The sequence below is a fragment of the Salvelinus sp. IW2-2015 genome, linkage group LG15 (assembly GCF_002910315.2).
Source record: "Salvelinus sp. IW2-2015 linkage group LG15, ASM291031v2, whole genome shotgun sequence".
NCBI lineage: Eukaryota > Metazoa > Chordata > Actinopteri > Salmoniformes > Salmonidae > Salvelinus > Salvelinus sp. IW2-2015.
Genome location: NC_036855.1, coordinates 37,341,882 through 37,368,588, shown reverse-complemented (window position 1 = coordinate 37,368,588; position 26,707 = coordinate 37,341,882). Strand labels below are relative to the sequence as shown.

Genomic DNA, 26,707 nt, shown 5'->3' with positions numbered 1-26,707 from the left:
GGTTCTCCATAATACAGATTCAGAAACGTACAACACTGAGCATTGAGCGTCTATGCTCGCAAGACGACCTCGTGCAAAATGTTTCCCCTTAAATGTGAAATCCCTCTCCTCCTTCCAGGGCGTGTGGTATCCAGCATCTAGAGAGGGCCGGAAAGAACCTGACTCTGTTCAACTCTCTGTATTTCTGCATCGTCACCTTCTCTACGGTGGGCTATGGTGACGTCACACCTCATATCTGGCCTTCTCAGCTGCTGGTGGTCATTCTCATCTGTGTGGCCCTCGTGGTGCTCCCGCTACAGGTATGAGACTGAATATAACAGAGCTWATACAATGGGAAAATAGCCTGTGTGGCCCCAGACATTTTTTGAAAGATAATTGAGGCTGAAAAGGATTTCCCATAATGTTTCCTGGGTCGACTGTTGATTGTTCTCAAACACTGTATCACAACATTTGATTTAAGAAGTACCTGATCAGAGCTGTTTGGAAATGATAGCTGTATACCCGTAGTAGTAACCATAAAGTAACATCYTCAATGCTAAGACGGCTTGAACACACATCATGATCTACAACAAAAAAGAAACAGACATAGTTGCATCTGGTGTAAAAACTTAACTTAATCTGCTTGTCAWACTCTGACCTCATGCACTGTCCATCTGTTTTTGGAACTCAGAAATGAGGACACATTTTTACATTTGAGTGATTTATCAGTTATTGCATTCACTAACTGTTGGGTGGGGGGGGGTTGAGGAGGGGATTTATTTAAGATACTCTTTGAAGAGGTAGGTTTTCAGGTGATTTCAGAGGATGGGCAGGGACTCTGCTGTCCTAGCTTCAGGGGGAAGTTGGTTCCACAATTGGGGTGACGTATCAGAGAAGAGCTTGGACTGGGTTAAGCAGGAGCTGGTGAGAGGGCCAAGAGACCAGAGGTGGCAGAACGGAGTGCTCGGGATGGGGTGTAGGGTTTGAGCATAGCCTGAAGGTAGGGTGGGGCAGTTCCGCTTGCTGCTCTGTAGGCAAGCACCATGGTCTTGTAGTGGATGYGAGCTTTGACTAGATGCAAGCTTCGACTGGAAGCCAGTTGAGTATGCAGAAGAATGGGGTACATGGTAGAACTTGGGAAGGTTGAAAACCAGGCGTTCTGGATAAGTTGCAGGGRTTTGATGGCACAAGCGGAAGGCCCAACCAACAGTGAGTTGCAGTAATCCAGACGSGAGATTASAAGTGCCTGGATTAGGACCTGCGCTGCTTCCTGTGTGAAGTATACCTAAAATGGCGCCAGAAGAAAAGGCAGCAGTTTTACGGGCGCCTAACCAATTGTGTTTTTTCTCGCTTATTTGTAATTAATTTATTTATTTTCTGACACCGTATTTTACGGCAAAAAAGAGCTTCTGGATATCAGGACAGCGATCACTCACCTCGGATTAGACCAAGATTTTTTATTCAACAAGCATGACGCACAGGATTTACTTCGAACACCCGACAAGGCCAACATTCCCGTCATTGGCAAGAGAAAGAGACGCAGGTACAGAGGACACGGAGTGGGGTACCTCGTAAGGATCCACAGACAACGAGTGGGAAAGTGGGTCTGTGCATATTTGTAAACAACAGCTGGTGCACGAAATCTAAGGAAGTCTCTAGATTTTGCTCACCTGAAGTAGAGTATCTTATGATAAACTGTAGACCACACTATTTGCCAAGAGAGTTTTCATCCATACTTTTTGTGGCTGTTTATTTACCACCACAGACAGACTAAGACTGCACTCAGTCAGCTGTATAAGTAAGTAAGTAAATAATCAGTAAGTAAATAATCAAACAGGAAATCGCTCACCCAGAGGCGGTGCTCCTAGTGGCCGGGGACTTTAATGCAGGGAAACTTAAATCAGTTTTACCTCATTTCTATCAAAATGTTAAATGCGCAACCAGAGGGGAAAAAAATTCTAGATCACCTGTACTCCACACACTGAGACGCATACAAAGCTCTCCCTAGCCCTCCATTTGGTAAATCTAACCACAATTCTATCCTCCTGATTCCTGCTTACATGCAAAAAWTWAAGCAGGAAGCACCAGTGACTCAGTCTATAAAAAAGTGGTCAGATGAAGCAGATGCTAAACTACAGAACTGTTTTGCTAGCACAGACAGGAACATGTTCCGGGATTCTTCCGGTGGCATTGAGGAGTACACCACATCAGTCACTGGCTTTGTCAATAAGTGCATCGAGGACGTCGTCCCCACAGTGACTGTACGTACATACCCCAACCAGAAGCCATGGATTACAGACAACATTCGCACTGAGCTAAAGGGTAGAGCTGCCGCTTTCAAGGTGTGGGATCCTGCTATGACCTCCGACGAACCATCAAACAGGCAAAGAGCCAATACAGGGCTAAGATTGAATCGTACTACACCGGATCCGACGCTCGTCTTATGTGGCAGGGCTTGCAAACTATTACAGACTACAAAGGAAAGCACAGCCGTAAACTGCCCAGTGACGAGSTTACCAGATGAGCTAAATCACTTCTATGCTTGCTTCGAGGCAAGCAACCCTGAGGCATGCATGAGAGCATCAGCTGTTCTGGACGACTGTGTGATCACGCTCTCCGTAGCCGACGTGAGTAAGACCTTTAAACAGGTCAACATTCACAAGGCTGCGGGGCCAGACGGATTACCAGGACGTGTACTCAGGGCATGTGCTGACGAACTGGCAGGTGTCTTCACTGACATTTCCAACATGTCCCTGATTGAGTCTGTAATACCAACATGYTTCAAGCAGACCACCATAGTCCCTGTGCCCAAGAACACTAAGGCAATCTGCCTAAATAACTACAGACCCGTAGCACTCACGTCTGTAGCAATGAAGTGCTTTGAAAGGCTGGTAATGGCTCACATTAACACCATTATCCCAGAAACCCTTGACCCCACTCCAATTTGCATACCGCCCAAACAGATCCACAGATGATGCAATCTYTATTGCACTCCACACTGCCCTTTCCCACCTGGACAAAAGGAACACCTACGTGAGAATGCTATTCGTTGACTACAGCTCAGCGTTCAACACCACAGTGCGCTCAAAGCTCATCACTAAGCTAAGGATCCTGGGACTAAACACCTTGTGCAACTGGATCCTGGACTTCCTGAAGGGCCGCCCCCAGGTGGTGAGGTTAGGTAGCAACACATCTGCCAYGCTGATCCTCAACACTGGAGCCCCTCAGGGGTKCGTGCTCAGTGTCGAAGGCAGTGGATAGATCTAGGAGGATGAGAGCAGAGGAGCGAGAGAGTCAGCTGTGGCAGTGCGGAGAGCCTCCGTGACACAGAGAAGAGCAGTCTCGGTTGAGTGACCTGTCTTGAMGCCTGACTGGTTAGGGTCAAGACGCTTGTTCTGAGAGCGATAACGRGAGAGTTGATCAGAGACCGYRCGCTCAAGAGTTATGGAAAGAAAAGAAAGAAGGACTTCACAGAGCAGCAACCCTCCTCATAAAGCATTTTGATATGTTGCCAAAATCCCCACAGTATACATTAGCTAATGAATAGAAKCCATAGAAATCCATTTCATGAACTTCACTTCTGCATCAGCATTTTAACTCCTCACTCTGTCACCATCCAAAAGCACATCATTAGGCTATACGTGTATTACTTACAGTAGCGTACAGCAGGTTGTTGTAACCCCAAGTGTGTGTGTGTGTGTGTGTGTGTGTGTGTGTGTGTGTGTGTGTGTGTGTGTGTGTCAGTTTGAGGAGTTGGCCTATCTGTGGATGGAGCGTCAGAAGTCAGGAGGAAACTATAGCAGACACCGGGCCCAGACAGAGAAACATGCGGTCCTGTGCGTCAGCTCTCTGAAGATAGACTTGCTCATGGACTTCCTCAACGAGTTCTACGCTCATCCWAGATTACAGGTAGGTCTACAGGAATAGAGGAAGGCTATGTTATTTGGTGTGTCCTCCAAAGACAGAGCTAAAGGACAGCGCTCAATATTTCCGTTKTATTTGTCACCCTTGTCATTAAGACAATCAAATCGTGCCTAACAACAATGTGCAATTAGCTTGCAAAATATCATATGTGAAAATGCAAACATTCAGTCTAGATGTAAGGTATCTAACAGGTATCTACCCTGTTCTCCTGCAGGACTACTATGTGGTGATCCTGTGTCCTACAGAGATGGACATCCAGGTGCGCCGTATCCTCCAGATCCCCCTGTGGTCCCAGAGGGTCATCTATCTCCAGGGCTCAGCACTCAAAGACACAGACCTCATGAGGGCCAAGTGAGTGACCCACAACCCACGGAGAGTAAAGAGTCTCAATGGGAGAGAAGGGCAGCGTTGAACAGGGCCCAATGTTGTGGTGCGTTATAGGTACAACTATYACGTCTCTCAGTCAGCTCCATTCTATGGCATTTCTATTTGCAATGATAAGGGGAAGCAAGGGGGATCAGAAAGGTTAATGACACTATCAGTTGAGGTCACAGAGGTCGGCTGTGGTTACCTCAGATATGGACCAACCTSTCATGAACCTGTTATTGAGTCCTCATACTTACTGGCTGATAGGCTTTCTGATCTCRGATATTAGTCAAGCGTCTGTGAGTGAGTCTGTGTACCTTGTGGTGCTGGCAGATATGAGAACAGTGAAGTCAGGAAAATGGCGGCCGAAGGTATTCATTTAGTTGGCTGTCCTCTCCTAGTACAGTATATCAGTGTAATGGGATTTCTCACTACTGCTCATCCTCATCATAACAGCCAAGTTCATAAGCATCAGCACACATTTTTGCCTGGGTATATCACACCATAACGTGTTGGCAGTGGCACGGGCTGACCTGTCAATAACACACTRCAGGCATCCATTGATATATGCAGCTGTTCTAATGTATAGCTCCCGTTTTTATTGAGGCCATAGAGTGGATGTTATGGAATGGTGGTCGAATTGTGGTAAWACTGCTTGTCCCCATGAGGGAAAACTGGGATGGAGTGAAATTTACCCTATCAACTGCAGCGCAGCGCTGCATGGCCGTTCAGTGAAAACGGAGTCATAATTCCAGCAGCTCMTCCCTCCACTCTGCCCTTTTCACACATGAAATGACTCCGGATGATACAGAAATACAGTAATGGTACAGTTCACATTACAACAACATGGTGCTGTTAKCCTATTAGCTTTTCTCACAGGTAGTTCTCACTAATATTACTTGTCTGTAGCTTGCTTGGCTTGGTGTGTGTCTTTCTGTTAATACAGTGTGTTTCCTACAGGATGGATGATGCAGAAGCCTGTTTTATCCTGAGCAGTAGGAACGAGGTGGACCGCACTGCTGCTGTAAGTTTATCAGATTCATGACTTCATATTCAGCTCATTGCAATCATAACTCAACACATGTCCAAATATGAATAGAGTTACGATTGCAATGAACTGAATATTTCCGCTCCAACTCCCTCTCAGTTAGATCGTGCTGATTGGATCTGTGGCTCAAGTACTCTTTTACTTTTCCAATCAGCTGATTTTTCAAGATGGACAGAAATGGGAAGAAAATGAAAAATATGTATTGGATTTATATACTCATATTGGTCACACATTACAGCCTAGCTCGCCAATTCTCAGGGCTCATAAAATCTGGATTACATTTACGGTTGAGGGATAATGACAATATTGAAGGTGGAAATGGCAGAAGTGTCAGATGGTAAGGGATGTTGTTTTCTCCTGCAGGACCACCAGACCATACTGAGAGCCTGGGCTGTGAAGGACTTTGCCCCAAACTGCCCCCTGTATGTCCAGATCCTCAAACCAGAGAACAAATTCCATGTAAAGTTTGCTGGTGAGCTTACCTCCTCGCAAATAGTGCTCTTTCATTCTGTCTCCCTGTCTCTTTCATTCTGTCTCCCTGTCTCTTTTATTCTGTCGCCCTGTCTCTTTCATTCTGTCGCCCTGTCTCCCTTTGTCTCTTTCTCTTACATTCTCTCTACTCCATTCTCCAAATCACTCCATTCTTCACTTTATCTCTATAACTTGGTCGCTCCTTCCCTTCCCTTCCCTCCCCACCCCACAACTCTTTCTCTCAATTTCTGTCTCCTTCATTTGCAAGCCTTCCAAAAAAACAAGTCCTTACAACACCTATTTGCTCTGACTTAGAGTATTCTGGTTTATTTGTTAGATCATGTGGTCTGTGAGGAGGAATTCAAGTATGCCATGCTGGCCCTGAACTGTGTATGTCCAGCCACATCCACACTGGTCACGCTCCTGGTGCACACCTCCAGAGGACAGTGAGTACACCCCATTAACTTCCCATTAAAACACTAATGATACTCTCCCTCCTACTGAAAACACTGCAAATAAGCATAAATATTGAAACCATAAACCTCAGACTTTGGGGTTGTGAGGAAGTGCTATACAAATAAAATACATTATTATACATGCAGGTTTTGAAGTGTGAATCCGTAACCTATACATTGAGGTTTCCTTCTTTCTAAACAAGTGCCAGGAAGCCACAACAACAAACAAATGTGGCACTGTCCAAAGGCCTTACCCTATTATGGTCTCCTTCCTGAAAACTACTGCACTGCCATAGAGTTTACCTTGTGCCTCCACACTCATAAATCTCACAGTGCGCTTCCATCTACACCAAGCCACGGTGATAAAAACTTCAACACCGTTATAATATCCACAGCTTAATTTAGCAGAAAAGCTATCATAATCCTCTTTATGGAAACTTGGATAGGCTATTTTCTTTTTATGTGACAGGTTTTTATGGAAGAGTTTCTCTGAAGTCATCAGATTGATTAAAAGTTAAAATGTGAAAGGGAGAGCGAGAAGGAAGAGAGAGAGAGAGAGAGAGAGAGAGAGAGAGAGAGAAGAGAAGAGAGAGAGAGAGAGAGAGAGAGAGAGAGAGAGAGAGAGAGAGAGAGAGAGAGAGAGAGAGAGAGAGAGAGAGGAGAGAGAGGAGAGAGGAGAGAGAGAGAGAGAGATGAGAGAGAAGAGAGAGAGAAGAGAGAGAGAGAGAGAGAGAGAGAGGAGAGAGAGAGAGAGAGGAGAGAGGAGAGAGAGAGAGAGAGAGAGAGAGAGGAGAGAGAGGGAACAATAGAAGGAGGGTATGGATGAGTACAAGCTCATAAAAGGTCAGAAACATTTTGTTTGGCCAGATGGAGCAATTATTCAAGGGAAAGTGCTGAGTTGCAAATCAAGCCAAAGGAGTACTATGGGAGTGGAGGTAACTGAGCCAACCCAGAGTGTATATCAATACCCCTAAAAGTGTTCAGTCTGCCATTTTCCATACATAAAGAAGAAGAACAGTCATATATTTTTCACACTACTGAGGCGAACAATGCCGTTCTGAGCTGTACTGTGCTGGCCAATTTACACATCCATACACCAAAGTTGCTGGAAAGTACAATGTGAAAATAAAATATCTGAGCCAGCACATTATGGTTCAGGCAGAGACTATACTGTGAAAAGTGTATCAGATTCTCTTCATAATAGCTAGTAGTTCATCACTGTCTAACATTGTCTTAGCATCTCAGGTCAAGGTGTTGTCAGGTATAAGACCACTGAGTCTCTCTTCTCAGGTACTGCTTGCTATTACAGAGAGAGTCAATTAATTGCTCAATCATCTTCTTCCCCGTTGGGACATAAGGCCACAATGAGTTTCCTCGACATCTTCTGTCCTTGACTACAGGGAGGGCCAGCTGTCACCAGAGCAGTGGCAGAGGACGTATGGACGTTGCTCTGGGAACGAGGTCTACCACATCCGCCTGTGCGACAGCAAGTTCTTCGGGGAGTACGACGGGAAGAGTTTCACCTACGCCTCCTTCCACGCACACAAAAAGTGAGTAGACAGGCTTACTGATTATCCTGGTAACCCAGGAATGTCTCTGTATAAAAGACAAACCAGGATAGCCTGCAGGCGCCCTCTAGGTCCCGGAGTTGTACACCACTGGATTAAACTGCAACATTTCAGATGACCGAGCCTACTCTTCATTTCTCTGGGGGTGTTGGAAAAAAAGTCAGAAGGCTAATTTCTGTTCTAGCCAAACGGACAATAAAGTATCTAGTCCATCTCCCCTCAGGTATGGTGTGTGTCTGATCGGGGTGAAGAGGGAAGACAACAAGAGCATCCTGCTGAACCCAGGTCCTCGCCACATCATGTCCGCCCCAGACACCTGCTACTACATCAACATCACCAAGGAAGAGAACTCTGCGTTCATCTTCAAACAGGAGGAGAAAGACAAGAAGGGCCTGCCGGTGACCGGGCTATATGATGCCCCCTCCAGGCTGCCTGTGCACAGCATCATCGCCAGCATGGGTGAGAAACGGGGAGGGGGATGGTGGGAGGTAGGAGAGTGAGAGAGCAGGGTCTATATCTTCTATGTTGGTTAGAGAAGAGGGATGGGTGAGTCTGATAAAGGGGYTAGTGGGGAGGTAGGAAGGGGGGTGAGGGGAAGTCTCATGCAGAGGTAAGTGGGGGGTTCTATTATTGGAGGAAGGAAGAAGAGATTGGGGAAGATATGGCGAGGGTGAAGGAGAGGGATGACTGAGTTTTGTTTTTATTTYTTCACTCTTCACTGCTGTGTATGAGTTTAGCTACACCTTTTGCCGGGTCAAAGATTTCACAGTACACCTGCTGTATGGGTCATTCCACGAAATGAGTGCATTTTGCRTCCATTTGATATTTGAAGTAGATGTTGTGCACCAATATAATTTTTTTTAAGCCTGTTATATGTTATGGAAATTCTTACATAGGACACTCAAAGTCAGTATTAAATGAATCACTCTGTATTGTCAGCAAGCTGGAGAGGTCACAGTCAAACTTAGATGCATAAGTACCAGTCTGAAGTGAGCTCTAAAAGGGTATTCCTTACATAAAGCCTTATATACTGCTATCTAAACCTATTATCAGGAATCAAGGTAATCAAGGTAAGCCAGATACAGACACGTAGAATAAACWATGGTTTAATAGTCCAAGAAGCAGGCAAGAGAGGTCAAGGCAGGCAGGGGTCAATAATCCAGAGTTGGGGCAAGGGTACAGGTTGGCAGGCAGGGGCAGGCAGAGTGGTCAGGCAGGCGGGTACAGAGACGGGACAGGCGAGGGTCAAAACCAGGAAGGCGAGAAAAAGAGAGGCTGGGAAAAACAGGAGCTGACAGGACAAACGCTGGTAAGCTTGACGAACAAGATGAACTGGCAACAAACAAACGGAGAACACAGGTATAAATACACAGGGGATAATGAGGAAGATGGGCGATACCTGGAGGGGAGTGGAGACGAGCACAAAGACAGGTGAAACAGATCAGGGCGTGACACCTACATGATTAATTTGATCGGTTTACACATGTGACTGGCTCCGTCTATCTTAAAGAACATATGTGACTCACCACCTGGATTCGGTCTTATATAGTAAAATGTGAAATGGTGTTTTTTACATTTGATAAAAGTAGAGACTCAGCGCTAAAAAATTGTATATCATACACTGCATTTGAGGGTCAATGGGAAAGTAATTATTCTTTGAAAGTTGATGAACTTGTAAACTCACTTTTGAGAAAATCGCCTTTGAATGTTTTGGTATCTAGTGAAGAGCTCTTCTTTGTCTATACCATTCCACATCGTTTACACCCTCTTAGCTTTATCCCCACCCATCTCGGAGCGCACACGTGACGCTCTGGCCGATGATTTGTTTACCTCTGGATAACATGAAAACAGCCTCTGTTGGCATCAATTTCATTACGCTTTTTTGCAGATGTTTACTGACACCTGCCATATTCAACGGGTGTTTTACACACGTCACGTAACGTTAGCTAACGAGCCAGCCAGCTAACGTTAGCTGGTTAAACAACAATKAACAAAATGTCTCGGCCATGCGCTTGGAAACACTACAGCCAAAATGGGAGCCACTTAGAAAAACTACAACTTCTCCCTAATTTTTCCAAAAACCAGCCTGAAACTCTTTCTAAAGACTGTTGACATCTAGTGGAAGCCCTAGGAACTGCAATCGGGGACGATTCCGCCCTATTATAAAAGTGATTTWTTTYYTTTTTTTGATGGTTTGTCCTCAGAATTTTGCCTGCCATTTCAGTTCTGTTATACTCACAGACATTATTTTAAMGGTTTTAGAAACTTTAGAGTGTTTTCTATTCAAATCTACCAATTATATGCATATCCTGGGCCTGAGTAGCAGGCAGTTTACTTTGGGCACGCTTTTCATCCGGATGTCAAAATACCGCCCCCTATCCCAAAKAAGTTAAAAAAGAAAAGAAAAATATCAGGGGGTGCTGCATCACCCTCAGCACCCCTACTTCCCACGGCTAAACCTAACCCTAGATCCTAAACCTAACCTTAAGCTAACCCTAGATCCTAAACCTAACCATAACCTAACCCTAGATCCTAAACCTAACCATAACCTAACCCTAGATCCTAACCCTAGATCCTAAACCTAACCTTAACCTAACCCTAGATCCTATACCTAACCTTAAGGCACATGAAAGTTCACATGTTCGAGAAGGCATTTCTGGCAAAAAACGTATTTTGATTAAAAAAAAAAAAAAAATAACGTTCAAACGGCTCTCCTGTGTAGTGGTGACTTGTGACATACGCCTAGCTTCCAGAATCTGTTCACATATTCTGGCCGTTCTGCCAGATGTTCCTTCGGAGCGGCCCTCCCCCTCCTCTCTTGACCAGACACAGACAGGAACCAAGGATTGGTTTTGACACCAAAGATAAGATGCACAAAGTACATTTAATCCATTTCAACCACATGAAAAATTTAATCTAAGGTTTTTATATGAATAAAGGCTTGCTAAAGTGCCAAAATTCAGCATTTTGACATGTCCCTCCCTCAACCCTGTATCACTTCTAGGAAGATTGTAACCCACTTAATCTCAAAATTGATCGAAGTTTCACCATCATTATAAAGCCCTAGTTATTTTGTTGCTTTGACAAGTTAATTTCTGAAGATTATTATTTATTTAATGATTAGTGRTTTATTTATGTCCGTCCCTCATTTTAAGGTCAACCCTGTAACTTGAACTGAATTCTCTTTTAAGATAGTGAAACTATTAATTTTTTWATATTTTTTTCTAAAGAAACATTGAACATCTAATAGTCATATCATAGAGTACAAGCAGGTGAGCTGATTCTACTCTTTTTGGCCATTTACTGGTGTTTTGTGGTGGAAAACTGAGCGGGTCGAGCATAACACGTCAACCCTGTTACCCATAGATAGACGGGCTAGAAATGTTATACCAATTTTTACATTTTTTATTGTGAAGCTTGCCACTCTTTGTTGCGCACAACAAGCTTCCATTCCCCCGTCACAAGGGGATTTATGGATGATTTACAAAGAAATCATCAACCCTGTTACATTCAACCCTGTTACCTTATTTGGAACTTAATAGACACTTACTATAATATTTTTAGTATTTTTTTATTCAACCTTTTGAGATGGAAAAAAAGTTTTTTATGAAGTAGAACATGTGCTCTTTATGACAGAATGTAAAMATTTTGTGAAATCAAAYGTTACACTTCTCAAAAGGCTTCAAATTGGTGGAATGACCCGTATGCTGGAATTGACATGGTGGTGATTGTTTGTGGTGGTTGTTGTGTGGTTGTGCTCTCTTACATGGCATGCATGTGTTCCTTTCTGACTCTATTGGCTTTTTTCCTTTTCTGGGCTGACTTCTTTTTTAATTATTTTAATTTTTTTCCTACTATCGCTTGTTAAAGTTGATCAGGCCACTTTTTATGGTAAGTTTGTGCATGTTGCTACCACATCATTGTGCTATCTATTATGTAGGGTCATTTTTTTTGTGTGATTGTTAAAGCTTGATATGTTCTGTAAATGTATTTGCTGTTAATCAGTGTTTTCTTGACAGGTTTTTGCATCATTTTAGTTCTGTTTTTCAAATAAGCATTAACTGTCCTGTCAAAATGTTGTATGTGATACGAATGGATGACTTTTCATACAGTATGCAGTCCATATATACTTTTGACATAAACACATCTATGTGGTTTTGCATGTGTTGTAGGGTTCCTTTACTTTCAGCAAAGTGCCTTTTAAAACCCTGATGAAGCTGATGAAGCTACTCCCCACTATAACAAGATAACGTTTTGCCTGCATGTGTAGCCTTTCAGAAATGAAATGCAAAAGGTGGACACATCTGCTCTGAACGGATGGCTTTAGAACTTGTAATTTACCATGCTGACGGTGAACTCAAGGGCATCCATCCATTCAGTGACGGCATTGAAGTCATTTGTTTTTGTCAAGGTAGTGTATAGCACAGCTGTGACGGATACTTTATAATTCTATAGAAGGAGGGTAGATGGTACAGTGTAGATGGGTCGTTCCATGAAATGGGTGCCTTTTGGACATGCAAACTTTTAAGAAATTAACTTTAAAATATATCTCCTTTCARCATTCAATTGCATGGAAGATCAATCAATCAATCAAATGTATTTATAACGCCCTTTTTACATTCGCAGATGTCACAAAGTGCTATACAGAAACCTCAAACAGCAAGCAATACAGATCTAGAAGCACGATGGCTAGGAAAAACTCCCTAGAAAGGAAGGAACCTAGGAAGAAACCTAGAGAGGAACCAGGCTCTGATGGGTGGCCAGTCCTCTTCTGGCTGTGCCGGGTGGAGATAAGAGTACATTACCATTTAAGGCYAGATTGTTCTTTTTGGACAAAAAGTTTCTTATTTTTACACTGTTACGAAGATGGAAATAAGCTGTCCTTGAAATATTCTCGATATGTTGGTCAAAAGAGAGGTCAAGGTCCAGAGTAACGCCGAGGTCCTTCAGTTTTATTTGAGATGACTGTAYAACCATCAAAGATGGTTTAGTCTTCCCATCTCATGCATAAAAAATCCTATGAACCTTTTATCTGCCTTTTATCTGCATTTGTACTACAATGTCTGTCAACCCTGTTAYGGACACTTATGTAACTTCCTCACTATTAAAAGCATGTTTGAGATAAATCCCCMAAAATGTCATTGTTTACGCATCCCTTGTACAAATAAACTCACATAATATCACACGATAAAGTTACCGTTGGGCCTCTGACAGGGTTGACAATAACAGGGTTGAAGTTTTAGGTGAAGGTCGGAAATTACTCCCCATGTGGTGAAAAGGATGTGACCACATAGTGTTAATGAAATTAGAAATTATACAGTTGAAGTCRGATGTTTACATACACCTTAGCCAAATACATTTAAACTCCAGTTTTTCAAAATTCCTGACATTTAATCCTAGTARAAATTCCCTTTCTTACGTCAGTTAGGATCACCACTTTATTTTAAGAATGTGAAATGTCAGAATAATAGTAGAGGGAATGATTTATTTCAGCTTTTATTTATTTCATCACATTCCCAGTCGGTCAGAAGTTTACATTCACTCAATTAGTATTTGGTAGCATTGCCTTTAAATTGTTTAACTTGGGCCAAACGCTTTGGGTAGCCTTCCACAAGCTTCCCACACTAAGTTGGGTGAATTTTGGCCCATTCCTCCTGACAGAGCTGGTGTAACTGAGTCAGGTTTGTAGGCCTCCTTCCTCGCACATGCTTTTTCAGTTCTGCCCACAAATTTTCTACAGGATTGAAGTCAGGGCTTTGTGATGGCCACTCCAATACCTTGACTTTGTTGTCCTTAAGCCATTTTGCCACAACTTTGGAAGTATGCTTGGGGTCATTGTCCATTTGGAAGATCCATTTGCGACCAAGCTTTAACTTCCTCAAGCTTTAACTTCCTGACTGATGTCTTGAGATGTTGTTTCGATATATCCACATAATTTTCCTCCCTCATGATGCCATCTATTTTGTGAAGTGCACCAGTCCCTCCTGCAGCAAAGCACCCCCACAACATGATGCTGCCACCCCCATGCTTCACTGTTGGGATGGTGTTCTTCGGCTTGCAAGTCTCCCCCTTTTTCCYGCAAATATAACAATGGTCATTATGGCATAACAGTTCRATTTTTGTTTCATCAGACCAGAGGACATTTTTCCAAAAAGTACGATCTTTATCCCCATGTGCAGATGCAAACTGTAGTCTGGCTTTTTATGGCGGTTTTGGAGCAGTGTCTTCTTCCTTGCTGAGCGGCCTTTCAGGTTATGTCGATATAGGACTCGTTTTACTGTGGATATAGATACTTTTGTACCTGTTTCCTCCAGCATCTTCACAAGGTTCTTTGCTGTTGTTCTGGGATTGATTTGCAATTTTCGCTCCAAAGTACGTTCATCTCTAGGAGACAGAATGTGTCTCCTTMCTGAGCGGTATGACGGCTGCGTGGTCCCATGGTGTTTATACTTGCGTACTATAGTTTGTACAGATGAATGTGGTACCTTYGGGCGTTTGGAAATTGCTCCCAAGGATGAACCAGACTTGTGGAGGTCTCCAATTTTTTTTCTTTTCTGAATTCTTTAGATTTTTCCATGATGTCAATCAAAGAGGCACTGAGTTTGAAGGTAGGCCTTGAAATACAGCCACAGGTACACCTCCAATTGACTCAAATGAGGTCAATTAGCCTATCAGAAGCTTTTAAAGCCATGACATAATTTTCTGGAATTTTCCAAGCTGTTTAAAGGCACAGTCAACTTAGTGTATGTTAACTTCTGACCCACTGGAATTGTGATGCAGTGAATTAATAGTGAAATAATCTTTCTGTAAACAGTTGTAGGAATTATGACTTGTGTCATGCACAAAGTAGATGTCCTAACTGACTTGCCACAACTATAGTTTGTTAACAAGAAATTTGGGGAGTGGTTGAAAAACAAGTTTTAATGACTCCAACCTARGTGTATGTAAACTTCTGACTTCAACTGTACATACTGTGTTCCACATATAATGGAAATATAATCAAATTTAAGTTTTCCTGGAATGAACAATTATAAATAGACCAAAAAGAGAGAGAAGACTGACTTCCTTTTCCACCATGCCGTTCAGAAGACCCAAATGATGTAACCTGATGTGAACATTATTTTAAAGGTGTAAATAGGTTTCAYTTTAAAATTAAGGACAGACGTAAATGCATCACTAATCTGAATATAAACAMTATTCTGAAATGACTTTGTCAAAGCAGCAAAATAACTTGGCCTTTTCACAGATGGTGAAACTTGGAGACATTTTTGGATTAAGTGGGTTGAAAATGCTGAATTTTGCACTTTAACAAGCCTTTAATTATATAAAACATCTGATTGATTGAATTTTTATTGAATGTTGTCTATATTAAAGTGCACTTCATTTTAATATGACATGCTTTTAAAATAAAAGGTATATTCAATATTGGTGCATCATTTCTACTTAAAATATCAAAGGGACGCAAAAGGCATCCATTTCGTGGAACGACCCAGATATTGTTGAGTAGAGGACAGTAGTCTGTAAAGTCCACTMAAATGAAGTGTAGAGGAAATATGAGTTTGATGGATGAGTGTGCCGCTTTGGGGAAGGACAAAAGACAAAGATTTCTAATTCAACCAAAAGTAATGACAGCATGGCTGCTGTGCGGGTTAATTTCAATAATAAAAATAATCATGAGTATCATCGCTAGGCAACAGCATGTGCTTAAAATGCACTATGTATAGTGTTTTAATAGGAAGTATCACCAAAGTTTTTTTGCAAACAGTTAAACAGTTATCAATAAATGGACAATGTCATTGACAATGAAGTCCATCTATCTAACACTAGGGCTTTTTACACCTCAGCACCACCCCATACATATAATTGTCTCACCCTCCATTCTACCACCTTTTCCAGGGACGGTAGCCATGGACCTCCAGAACCCAGCGGACCCCCCAGAGGACTGCAGCAAACTGAGCCTGCCTACAGAGAACGGGGCTGGGAGCAGACGGCCCAGCATTGCCCCCGTCCTGGAGATAGCTGACTCCTCCTCCATTTTGCCCTGCGACCTGCTCAGTGACCAATCAGAAGACGAGACCAACCACTCAGACGAGGAGGGCTCGTCGGTGTCAGAGTGAGTGTCCAATCGCAGAGGAGGAGAGGATTGGGAGGGGTGTAGGAGTTTCTTTGGCAGGTCGGGAATAGATTGGTGGATTGCAGTAAATTCCTACTTGATGGATTATGACTGGGCTGTACCTAGAAACATTATTTAAATAATCTGAAGGGTTACGAGAAGTAAGAGTCCATTCAATACTTAGAGTCCATTCAGCTCAAGGTTGAACCATATCTACTCTATCTATGTCACGTTCTGACCATAGTTCTTTTGTATTTTCTTTGTTTTAGTGTGGTCAGGGCGTGAGTTGGGTGGGTTATCTATGTTTTGTGTTTCTATGTTGGGTTTTTCGTTTGGYCTGATATGGTTCTCAATCAGAGGSAGGTGTTTGTCATTGTCTCTGATTGGGAACCATATTTAGGTAGCCTGTTTTGTCTTTTGGTTTGTGGGTGTTTGTCTTCCGTGTCAGTGTTTGTCGCCACACAGTACTGTTTCGTTTGTTCATCGTTTATTGTTTTGTTTAGTGTTCTGAGTTTGAATTAAACGTCATCATGAACACTTACCACGCTGCGCTTTGGTCCGATCCTTCTACCACCACAGACGACCGTTACAATCTATTCAATCACAGAAGGAGAGAGGAGATGAGTRTGAGTGGGATGGATGGGGGTTAGAGCGGGTGACTGTGGATTACGCTCATTTGACTTTATGTCACAAAGGTCATGGGTGTGAGATTGAAAGGATTGAGTTGGAATGTGTAGGTAATGACAAGTAACCTGTGTGGTGATGTCTTAAGGTACTGAGGTGGCGTGTGGGTGATGGAGGTGTCTGATGAAAGGTAGACTTGTCCTTCTCCACCTGATATGGCTCCTTCTCAACTCATAAATCATAGATTGAGACAGGACAAGTTACTCAGATCCTATCTGTGTGTTAGAGTAGGCTAGACTRCTGGATTCCTTCTTTTGTTCGTTCGTTTTCTTATTTTTTTTCTCTCTCTTTTTCTGTCTCTCTATGCCTTTCTTCCTTTCTTTCTGTCTTTCAGTGCATAACATTGAGCCCTTAGACCACAGTTACATAAATAACACTCTGCCATGACATCCTGCGGCAAGAGACTGCTACTGCTCAGAACATATTGCATGTGTCTGGCTGTGCTTCTGGCAATGTCACAGTGCTTGTCTCAGCCAATACAACCCCACACAGCAGTTTAGGGCAGTCTTGGCCACTACACGCTCTCCTCTCACAGAGCAAGACATGATTTAGCCTCTCCTAGCCTCCAGGCTCTTTTATGCTCTCTGCCTTCCATGCATGGTGCATGTTTAGCTTCCATGCTTTGAGTGGTGCTGGATGTACTGCTGGCTGGAAAAGAGAGAGGGAGAATAAGAGAGAGACGGGAGTGTTCTACAGGAGCACCATCGAGAGCATATTGTTGGGCTGCATCACAGCCTGGTATGGCAACTTCACCACCGCGCACTGCAAGGTGCTTCAGAGGGTGATACGTGCAGCCAAACGCACCATTGGGTGCACACTGCCTGCCCTACAGGACACCTACAACACCAGGTGTCGCAGGAAGGCCAAGAATATCATCAGGGACCCCAGTCACCCAAGCCATGCCCTGTTCTCCCCGCTTCAATCACTCAGACGTGGGCAGTACAGGAGCATCATGACAAAAACTGGAAGACTGGCCAAYAGTTTCTACCCTTAGACCATCAGGCTGCTGAATAGCCATCACTAGTCAGCTACCTACTCCCTGCTACTCCCCCTATGTTCATTTCCCCCCTCACTCCCTCTCAACGGTCACTTACAGTGCCTTGCAAAAGTATTCACCCCCTTGGCGTTTTTCCTATTTTGTTGCATTACAACCTGTAATTKAAATAKATTTTTATTTTGGATTTCATGTAATGGACATACACAAAATAGTCAAAATTGGTGAAGTGAAATAAAAACAATTACTTGTTTCAAAAAATTCTCAAAAATAAAAAACGGAAAAGTGGTGCGTGCATATATATACACTGCTCAAAAAAATAAAGGGAACACTTAAACAACACAATGTAACTCCAAGTCAATCACACTTCTGTGAAATCAAACTGTCCACTTAGGAAGCAACACTGATTGACAATAAATTTCACATGCTGTTGTGCAAATGGAATAGACAAAAGGTGGAAATTATAGGCAATAGGAAGACACCCCCAATAAAGGAGTGATTCTGCAGGTGGTGACCACAGACCACTTCTCAGTTCCTATGCTTCCTGGCTGATGTTTTGGTCACTTTTGAATGCTGGCGGTGCTTTTCCTATGCTTCCTGGCTGATGTTTTGGTCACTTTTGAATGCTGGCGGTGCTTTCACTCTAGTGGTAGCATGAGACGGAGTCTACAACCCACACAAGTGGCTCAGGTAGTGCAGCTCATCCAGGATGGCACATCAATGCGAGCTGTGGCAAGAAGGTTTGCTGTGTCTGTCAGCGTAGTGTCCAGAGCATGGAGGCGCTACCAGGAGACAGGCCAGTACATCAGGAGACGTGGAGGAGGCCGTAGGAGGGCAACAACCCAGCAGCAGGACCGCTACCTCCGCCTTTGTGCAAGGAGGAGCACTGCCAGAGCCCTGCAAAATGACCTCCAGCAGGCCACAAATGTGTTGTTTAAGTGTTCCCTTTATTTTTTTGAGCAGTGTATATATATTCACCCCCTTTGCGATGAAGCCCCTAAATAAGATCTGGTGCAACCAATTACCTTCAGAAGTCACATAATTGGTTAGATTGCACACAGGTGGACTTTATTTWAGTGTCACATGATCTGTCACATGATCTCAGTATGTATACACCTGTTCTGAAAGGCCCCAGAGTCTGCAACACCACTAAGCAAGGGCATCACCAAGCAAGCGGCACTATAAAGACCAAGGAGCTCTCCAAACAGGTCAGGGACACAGTTGTGAAGAAGTACAGATCAGGGTTGGGCTATAAAAAAATATCTGAAACTTTGATCATCCCACGGAGCACCATTAAATCCATTATTAAAAAAATGGAAAGAATATGGCACCACAGCAAACCTGCCAAGAGAGGGCTGCCTATCAAAACTCACGGACCTGGCAAGGAGGGCATTAACCAGAGCGGCAACAAAGAGACCAAAGATAACCCTGAAGGAGATGCAAAGCTCCACAGCGGAGATTGGAGTATTTGTCCATAGGACCACTTTAAGCCATACACTCCACAGAGCTGGGCTTTACGGATGAGTGGCCAGAAAAAAGCCATTGCTTAAAGAAAAAAAATAAGCAAACACGTTTGGTGTTAACCAAAAGGCATGTGGGAGACTCCTCAAACATATGGAAGAAGGTACTCTGGTCAGATGAGACTAAAATTSAGCTTTTTGTTCTACAGTGCCCCTGCGTGGTCATGTGATAGACAAGCCTTTGGAAAAAGGATGCACTCACTCAGTCTCAATACTGTATTTAGCAATCCATCACTCCTCTGTGTGAACCTTCAATACAACAACGCTTTGAATATATACAGTACCATTCAACATTTTGGACACCTACAAAGGGTAGAGCGTACGACCCAGTTTCTCACTGGGGCCGAKCTCCCTGCCATCCAGGACCTCTATACTAGGCRACGTCAGAGGAAGGCACAAACATGTTTCAAAGACTCCAGCCACCCAAGTCATAGACTGATCTCTGTGCTACCGCACGAAAAGCAGTACGGATGCACCAAGTTGTTTACGAGGCATGTGACGAATACAATTTGATTTGATTATTCAATCGATTGCCTTGTTGCTAAAGTTTTTGGTCTATTGCTTCTTCTCAAGCCTTTCTCTGTATGTGTGTTTTTGCTGTTATTTTACCTCAGCTTTGTGAAAGGATACCCGCCCAACTCCCCATACATTGGCAGCTCTCCAACCCTGTGCCATCTCCTACCTCAGAAAGCCTCATTCTGCTGCCTTCGGCTRGACAAGGTGAGTAGAGACAAGGACATGATGAGGCCTATTGTCTTGTTAAGCCACATAATCCTATTCCAAAGACAGTAAACAATTGTATGGCTCCGCTTTGTAAAGTTGACTRTATGAATAATATAATAGAAAGTCTTTGTAGCTTTGAATAATAGAATAGAGCAGAAACATATCATTGTATATTGCCAACGCAATAGTTTATGGAATAGTTTGTTTATRGAAACAAAAGTTGCCTTAATAAAACTGACAGACATGACAAACATTAACAATCTTTAAACATAATAAAAAATATATTTTTCATTTTCATATCCAGGGTTGCAGACACAACAGTTTTGAGGATGCCAAGGCCTATGGTTTTAAGAACAAGCTGATCATAGTATCCGCGGAGACGGCAGGGAACGGCCTTTATAACTTCATCGTCCCTCTACGTGCTTACTACCGCCCCAGAAAAGAGCTCAACCCTATTGTACTGCTACTAGACTACCCGTAAGAAATCACTCTGCTTCTTTATAAGGGTTTTAGCTAACACATCCTTGAAACCACCTGTTTATAATGTATTTATAGTGCTCTATAGGACACTCAAAGTGCATTTTAAGACTAAGCATCTGTAATGGAATCTTATAAAAGCCTTTATAAATGCATAATGCAGTATTCCTGCTTATATATATTGTATATTCTTTTCATAATGCATTACATTCAGTTGGTAAACTACTTATAAACTGGGTGTGTCGAGCCTTGAATACTGATTGGCTGAAAGCTGTGGTGTATCAGACCGTATAACAAGGGTAKGACAAAACATACCCTCGAGGGTTTGTGATATATGGCCAATATACCATGACTAAGGGCTGTGTCCAGGCACTCCGTGTTCCRTTGTGCTAAGAACAGCCCTTAGCTGTGGTATATTGGCCATATGCTGTACCACACCTCCTCAGGCCTTATTGCTTAATTATAGCAGTAAAATACATTACACACAGATGGTAACTTTAAAAGAAAGTGTTACCAAGATGTATTGCTAGGCTACATGAAGATGAATGAAGTGTACATGAAGGAATTGCCAGTGTTACCTCAGTAGAGCGAGAGAGAGGTTATTATACAGCACAGCCTGGGGTTAACTTTAGTGACGCAGGTTGAGAAAGGATTTCTGCATTATTCATTGCTGGCAGTGCCTCTGTTGGATTAATGGAGCACTGGAGAGCACTCAGGTGTGTGCGCGTGTGCGTGCGCATGTGCATGTAAGTGTATTATGTTTTTGCCACTAATAATTCAGTAGGGATTTCATTACAATAACTTCAAAAGACWCTCCAGTGAAGTTTTATTTGTGTAGATATACAGAGAGCCATGTTGTTCTGTAAAGACATACAGTCTATGGTGGGGCTGGGCGATATGGCAAATAAATGATCATGATGATTTTTTTTTTTCTTCATTCAATAATGATAATTATCACGATATTAATCAAATMATGTTTAAAAGGGTCATTTCTGCTTCAGACTCAAGAATGCCTGAACAAACCTAAAGCTTTAATGTTTCTTATTTATTGTCAGAAGTAGAACTCACAAATAACATTTTAACTTGTAAACCCTTACAAGTCATGAGCAAGAAATACAAAAATAAAATGGTGCAAGTCAATATGCATTATAACTGTTAGCCTAATGGCACATCACAGTTGAAGTTGGGGTAGTTGTTGCAAGAAAGACCAGTCTATCCACTGTCTCTAGCTTTAATGATAATTGTCACAATTTTTATAAAATAATGTTTAAAAGGGTCATTTTTGCTTCAGACTCAAGCCTGCCTGAACAAACCGAAGTCTTTTAATGTTTAGAAGTAGAAGAACTCACAAATAACATTAACTCCACTTTTTTTAAAGCTATAAACCCTTACAAGTGATGAACAAGAAATTAAACATTTTTTTTTTTAAATAGCGCAAGTCTACGTATTATAACTGTTAGCCTAATGGCACATTACAGTTGGGGTTTTTGTCTTACAAGCAAGAAAGACAAGTCTGTCTAYGGTCTCTGGCTTTAAAGCTGCCCTATGGCAGGTCACTATGTTGCCACCTGTGCTAAAAACACGCTCTGAGGGGGAGCTGGTCRCAGGAATGCACAGGTAGCGCTTTGCCAGGTGGCTGACTTTGGGAATGTTTTTTTGGGGTAGATCTTCCACCAGTCCAGTGGATTGGTTTCACTGTGAGCATCAAGAGACTGAAGGTAGCAGCTGAATTCCTTTTCTATCAGCTGGATTTCAGTAAGWCCTGTGGTGGTGGAGCATGGCTTTTTGAAAAAACTGCCCAGTGACTTTCTCTTTTTAGTTGGCAGTTGTGGTGAAGCAGCAGCAGCAATGTCTCCCTGTGCTGGGCTTGTGTTTTCATGTCCCTCATTGACCATCTCTGAGACAGCTCTTGCTTTTATGTGGTCCACCTTCTCTTTGATGTAATGTGTTTTAAACCGAGGGTCGACCAACGAGGATAAGTCCAGGAGGTCATCATATTTCTCATTCAGATAGTCCATGACTATCGTTTTGGTGGTTTGGATGAGCTCTGTTTCACCATCATCAGGTTTCATGACCTCTGTATTGAACAGGTGTAGTACTGGCTTCAGGTAAGACGCAGTGACATAAGACTCACCAGACAGAGCATCTGTGAATTCTAGGAGTTGGGTCAATGCCTGGTTGATGGACTCAAGAACATCTATATCTGTATAGGTGGRAGCTAAGTGCCGGGTCTTCTTGTCACTGGACAAGACCTGTGAAATTTGTGCTGGGATAGGTTGTGTTCTTTTTGAGCAACTGCCAGGTCTCTCTGCTTTCTCCACGAATAGGAAAAGGCACCTACCACTTTCTTGCATACTCCAATTGCTCGATCCACCCGTTTATCTTTACCCACTCTAAGAGAAATCAAGCGATTTTAATAAAATGTTCAATCACAATAATTCCTTTTAGTTATGTACAAACGGCCTTCACCACGTTCGCACCACTATCTGTCTCCAGGAGGCGAGAGCGTCAATGAGCCTCTCTGCTATAGCTTCACCCGTGTGGTAGTCGGGAAGGTATGATGTTTGAAGGCATTTATTTAGAAGATTCCAGTCTTTGTCAATATAGTGGATAGTGAGGCTAAAATAAGGCTCTAATCTGTCTTGAGCTGTTCCTCAACTTTTTCCCTACACTCGGCGTAGAGTTTAGGCAGTGCGGTGTGAGAAATGTTTGCGGCCACGGTGCACGTACCTGGGGTCAATTAAATTGATAATCCTCTTGAAACTTTCCTTTTCGATTGTGCTAATTGGTAGCATGTCCTTAGCAATGCAATGCATAATAGCATTTGTGATATCTTTGTCTTTTCKGTTGTTTGCTCATTAGGGCATAAACACTGTCAGTGTTTACTGCTTCGGGCGAACATCCCTAGATTGGCTGGTGCTTGAGGGGCGTTTATCAATACCGTGGCGCAAACTCAAACTTTCTGCATGTTCCAAAGAGTGATTTTGCTTCAGATGGTGAAAAAGATTTGTTGTATTACCAGACTTGGTAGCCACCTGTCTATGGCACAATTTGCACCGAACATTGCTCTGCTCTTTGTCAGACTTCAAAAAGCCAAACCACTTCCAAATAACTGAAACAGTTTAATTAACTMTTTTTCTTTTAATCAATCATTTCTTTGTTGGAAGCTGCTCCTTCTGCATGGCTATCACTGCCACTGTTATCGCCTACATCACTCATTTTTCGTGGTTAATAGTGGCTACTCCATCACTCGAGGTGCTAAGTGGTTCTTAGTGGGCGTATACCTCTCCACGTGCATTTTRTCACTTCTCTGCACATTCCTGCTGCGTCAGAGGTCAAATGGCCTGCTGTACCTAATTATTCTATATCGACATTATCGAAAATAAATCTAAACGTTTTTATATCGTTATTGAGGGAAGTAATTACCTCGATAATTATTGATATTAATTTATCGCCCAGCCCTAGTCTATGGTAATATCAATCAATCAAATGTATTTATAAAGCCCTTTTTACATCAGCCGATTTCACAAAGTGCTATACAGAAACCCAGCCTAAGCTAGGAAAAACTCCCTAGAAAGGCAGGAACCTAGGAAGAAACATAGAGAGGAACCAGGCTCTGAGGGTTGGTCAGTCCTCTTCTGGCTTTGCCGGGTGGAGATTATAACAGTACATGGCCAAGATGTTCAAACGTTCATAGATGATCAGCAGGTTCAAATAATAATAATCACTGTGGTTGTAGAGGGTGCAACAGGTCAGCACCTCAGGAGTAAATGTCAGTTGGCTTTTCTTACCCGATCATTCAGAGTTAGAGACAGCAGGTGTGGTAGAGAGTCGAAAACAGCAGRTCCTGGACAAGGTAGCACGTCCGGTGAACAGGTCAGGGTTCCATAGACGCAGGCAGAACAGTTGAAACTGGAGCAGCAGCACGACCAGGTGGACTGGGGACAGCAAGGAGTCATCAGGCCAGGTAGTCCTGAGGCATGGTCCTAGGGCTCAGGTCCTCAGAGAGAAGAGAAAGAGAGAGAGAATTAGAGGGAGCATACTTAAATTCACACAGGACACCGGATAAGACAGGAGAGATACTCCAGATATAACAGACTGACCCTAGCCTCCCGACATAAACTATTGCAGCATAATTACTGGAGACTGAGACAGGAGGGGTCGGGAGACACTGTGGCCCCGTCCGACTATACCCCCGGACAGGGCCAACCAGGCAGGATATAACCCCACCCACTTTGCCAAAGCACAGTCTCCACACCCCTAGAGGGATATCTTCAACCAACAACCCAGAGACCGGGCCGAGTATAGCCCACGAAGATCTCCCCCACGGCACGAACCCGAGGGGGGCGCCAACCCGAACAGGAAGATCACATCTGTGACTCAACCCACTCAAGTGACGCACCCCTCCTAGGGACGGCATGGAAGAGCACCAGTAAGCCAGTAACTCAGCCCCCGTAATGGGGTTAGAGGCAGAGAATCCCAATGGAGAGAGGGGAACCGGCCAGGCAGAGACAGCAAGGATGGTTCGTCGCTCCAGTGCCTTTCCGTTCACCTTCACACCCCTGGGCCAGACTACACTCAGTCATAGGACCTACTGAAGAGATGAGTCTTCAATATAGACTTTAAGGTCAAGACCGAGTCTGCGTCCCTCACATGGATAGGCAGACCATTCCATAAAATTGGAGCTCTATAGGAGAAAGCCCTGCCTCCAGCTGTTTGCTTATACATTCTAGGGACAATGAGGCCTGCRTCTTCTGACCTTTGTCATGACGTGGCCCTTTCTGGGTATAGATCGTGGCTTCCCCCTCTCTCACTCTCTCCTACACCCAGGTTTTGTTATCTCAGGTCGTAAATTCCTGGAGGAGACTCTCTCCCCCTGGCCATGCAGTATGGAGAGAGAGAGAGTTTCACAGTAGAACAAAGGAAATCCCGCCAAATTCTACTACATTCCAGAATTTGAGAATTTAACAATATCCATATTTTGTAGAATGTGTAAACGGTCGGTGGAGAAGCCAGCTACAACCCGGTCTGTTTTGTTTCATGTTTGTGACCTCATGAAAGACAATACAGCCACATTACCCTAACTCTGTTTATACAGGTTCCTCAGTTATGAAGCTTGCACCTAATTGTTGTATAAAATGAATGAGTAAAGATGAAACTATTTGTGAAATGATGTAATGTGATGTTAAACCTTTAATGTGAGAGAATTGTATTCCTTTTAAAGTTTAACTACGTCATTGGCCTGCCCCCGTGAGCACAGACATGATCAGGCGTCATGGAACCGCCTCTTCTACTGTTACGAATAAAAGCCCCTCCTAAGAAAATTCTCTTCAGACTAAGCAAACCCACAGCATGAGCTGTGATTGCGAATAGTTTAGACCACGCATACCTCGGTGTAAGCTGAGGTGGCACAGGTTTGAGTACCAAGACTGAGCAAACCCACAGCGTGAGCTGTGATTGTGAATAGTTTAGACCACGCATACCTCGGTGTAAGCTGAGGTGGCACAGGTTTGAGTACCAAGACTAAGCAAACCCACAGCGTGAGCTGTGATTGCGAATAGTTATTGAATTCCTAACCATACCACGTGGAGCATTGGTTACATGGCTGGAAATGGTTAATCTGTGAGACTATCGATCCCTACAGAATAAGAGCAAATCTTAGATACTAATTACTAGTCTGCAGCTAGAAATGATGTACTGTGTGTAGTGTGTGTAGTGATCCCTTTTGTCTTTCCCGCTTCTTTCTCAGTCCACACCCACTTCTCTTTGTTCACCAAGCCGTCATATTGGCTTAGCCCACTAGGGAATCTTCCCTATCATTTGTTAGTAACCAATATCTACTGTTTGTTTGTTTATGCATTTCTGTGATTATTTAGTTAGTAATTAAATGATTAAGCCAATTGGTGTATGGATGATTTATAGTAAAGGCTGCGTTCGTGCAGATAACCAACAATTTTCGACGTTCAGATGAGACTGACCTGAGGTAAAGAWTAATTCATTAATAGAAGACTAATTGATCAGATATTAAATCTTTGTAATCTGAAGATTTTGGCGTGGTGCCCTGACTTCCTAGTTAATTATATTTACATGATTAGTTTAATCACAAAATAATAATTACAGAGAATTGATTTGATAAAATAAGTCTTCACCTTTAAATGATGCCAAAGACATGACACCGTAGMGTACGTGTAGGTATGTACGGCAGGACCAAATCGGAAAGATAGGTAGGAGTCTGAAGCAGAGAGACTAACACTGTCTGTTTATCTAGCCAAGTGCCACTTAAAAGCTGCCTACTGTATGATGGGTTATCATGGCAACAGTCTAATTGGCCATATTGCATATATCCTGAGCAATTATGAGGAACAGTATTTTGTAATCCATTGGG

At 43.0% G+C, this 26,707-nt stretch overlaps 1 protein-coding gene across 1 annotated transcript in view; it reads left to right on the top strand.

The window, feature by feature from the left end:
- Positions 1–26,707, top strand: part of LOC111974373 (potassium channel subfamily T member 1-like) — a 56,166-nt gene that overhangs the window by 7,907 nt on the left and 21,552 nt on the right. Inside the window, exons 10-20 of the mRNA XM_070447359.1 lie at positions 119–299; positions 3,724–3,888; positions 4,118–4,254; positions 5,230–5,293; positions 5,681–5,789; positions 6,126–6,234; positions 7,644–7,793; positions 8,035–8,270; positions 15,708–15,924; positions 19,737–19,842; positions 20,150–20,322. Coding sequence (XP_070303460.1) covers positions 119–299; positions 3,724–3,888; positions 4,118–4,254; positions 5,230–5,293; positions 5,681–5,789; positions 6,126–6,234; positions 7,644–7,793; positions 8,035–8,270; positions 15,708–15,924; positions 19,737–19,842; positions 20,150–20,322 — 1,647 coding nt within the window. The remainder of the gene's footprint in view (positions 1–118; positions 300–3,723; positions 3,889–4,117; positions 4,255–5,229; positions 5,294–5,680; positions 5,790–6,125; positions 6,235–7,643; positions 7,794–8,034; positions 8,271–15,707; positions 15,925–19,736; positions 19,843–20,149; positions 20,323–26,707) is intronic.